The sequence below is a fragment of the Olea europaea genome, unplaced genomic scaffold (assembly GCF_002742605.1).
Source record: "Olea europaea var. sylvestris unplaced genomic scaffold, O_europaea_v1 scaffold12949, whole genome shotgun sequence".
NCBI classification, from domain to species: Eukaryota; Viridiplantae; Streptophyta; class Magnoliopsida; order Lamiales; family Oleaceae; genus Olea; species Olea europaea.
The window spans coordinates 22,332-23,576 of NW_019230412.1; the positions used below are offsets into that span (position 1 = coordinate 22,332).

The 1,245-nt window shown below is 41.6% G+C and overlaps 1 protein-coding gene across 1 annotated transcript; it reads right to left on the reverse strand.

Annotated features, from left to right (window-relative positions):
• Positions 1 to 380: 380 nt before the first annotated feature.
• LOC111374803 (PLASMODESMATA CALLOSE-BINDING PROTEIN 3-like) lies at positions 381 to 1,177 on the reverse strand. Its single transcript, XM_022997540.1, has 3 exons — positions 709 to 1,177; positions 568 to 618; positions 381 to 400 (listed from the first exon to the last, which is right to left on the reverse strand). Exons 1-3 carry the CDS (start codon positions 1,043 to 1,045, stop codon positions 381 to 383), a joined length of 408 nt encoding a protein of 135 aa, XP_022853308.1. The 5' UTR covers positions 1,046 to 1,177.
• Between the last annotated feature and the right edge of the window lie 68 nt (positions 1,178 to 1,245).

Genomic DNA, 1,245 nt, shown 5'->3' on the forward strand with positions numbered 1-1,245 from the left:
ATAATGAAGCCTAATTCATGGTTCTTTGTGATCAAGTGACAAGGATTTGAACTAGACACAGAAATGTTTGTTACTTATCAAGGCTCTCATTTTATTTTGTTTTATTTTGAATGTAAGGCTCCAAATTCATTAACTTAAATTGCCGTGAAATGTAGACGGCACAAAACAAAGGAACACGAGTCCCTGTGGTCCTAACTATGAACAAATGCATAGTGAATCCTGTGCCCAGAAGTCCCACCATGCACAAAGACACCTGGGAGTGCATCCACGTCTCTCTCTCTCTTGTAGTCTTGTGTGTGTGTGTGTGTATGAGAGAGAGAGAGAGAGAGAGAGAGAGAGAGAGAGAGAGGATGGTGCTGTTATAGAAATGAGAAAATTATTTATACATTCACCATTTCGACTGCACGAAAGCATAAACAAGAAGAATACTACTGCACAACCATGGAATAGAATATTCTTATTAAAGATTTTGGTAGGGCGCATCAACATTGTTACAAGAAGTTATGCCAGTAATTTAAGAAGCAAATAAGCAGCTTTCAGAAAAGTAATAAAGGCAAATATTAATACGATAAAATAAAACATACCTTGGAGATGAAGGATAAACACAAGATCCATAGCCTGAACATAAAAAAACAAAATAAAATACTCAAATAACAAACTTCTAATGCAAAAATCCGGGAAAAGAATGTAGAGGGTGGGATTACAAACTTGGGTCAGTTTTGGCTATGGTGGTTGTGCCAGCAAATGAACAGGAGCCAGGGGCATTGCCCCTGCGCTGATAATAACTGTTGAATGCATACGAGGCATGGGCTTGAAGCGTATTGGGAAGATAACACAGCCCAGAAGATTGAATGGGTCCACAGTCTGCACCTGCCCCGCATGCGTAGTCAAGAGCTAGCTGTAAGGCCTGGTCGGTAGCGTCGCTCCTGGCTACGCACCAGGTGGCTGCCGCCACCACTGAGGCTGAGAAATTGGTGGCGGTGCACAGCAAGAATACCAGGGCAGCCACCACAAACACCTTTAACAAAGGTGCCGCCGCTGCCATAGCTGGCTATGATGAAAATGTGTTTGTGAGGAAAAGGCGTTTGTGAAGTGAAGTGAGTGTAGAATGTACACACAGAAAGAATCAAGAATGTTAAGTTGTTTTTCTTTACATGTTTTGTTGTGTTTCTTTATCTTTTTTCTGCGGGCTCCTTTCTCTGTTTTTGCTTTTTCTTTTCGGGTTTGAACGAAAGGGGCTGTTTG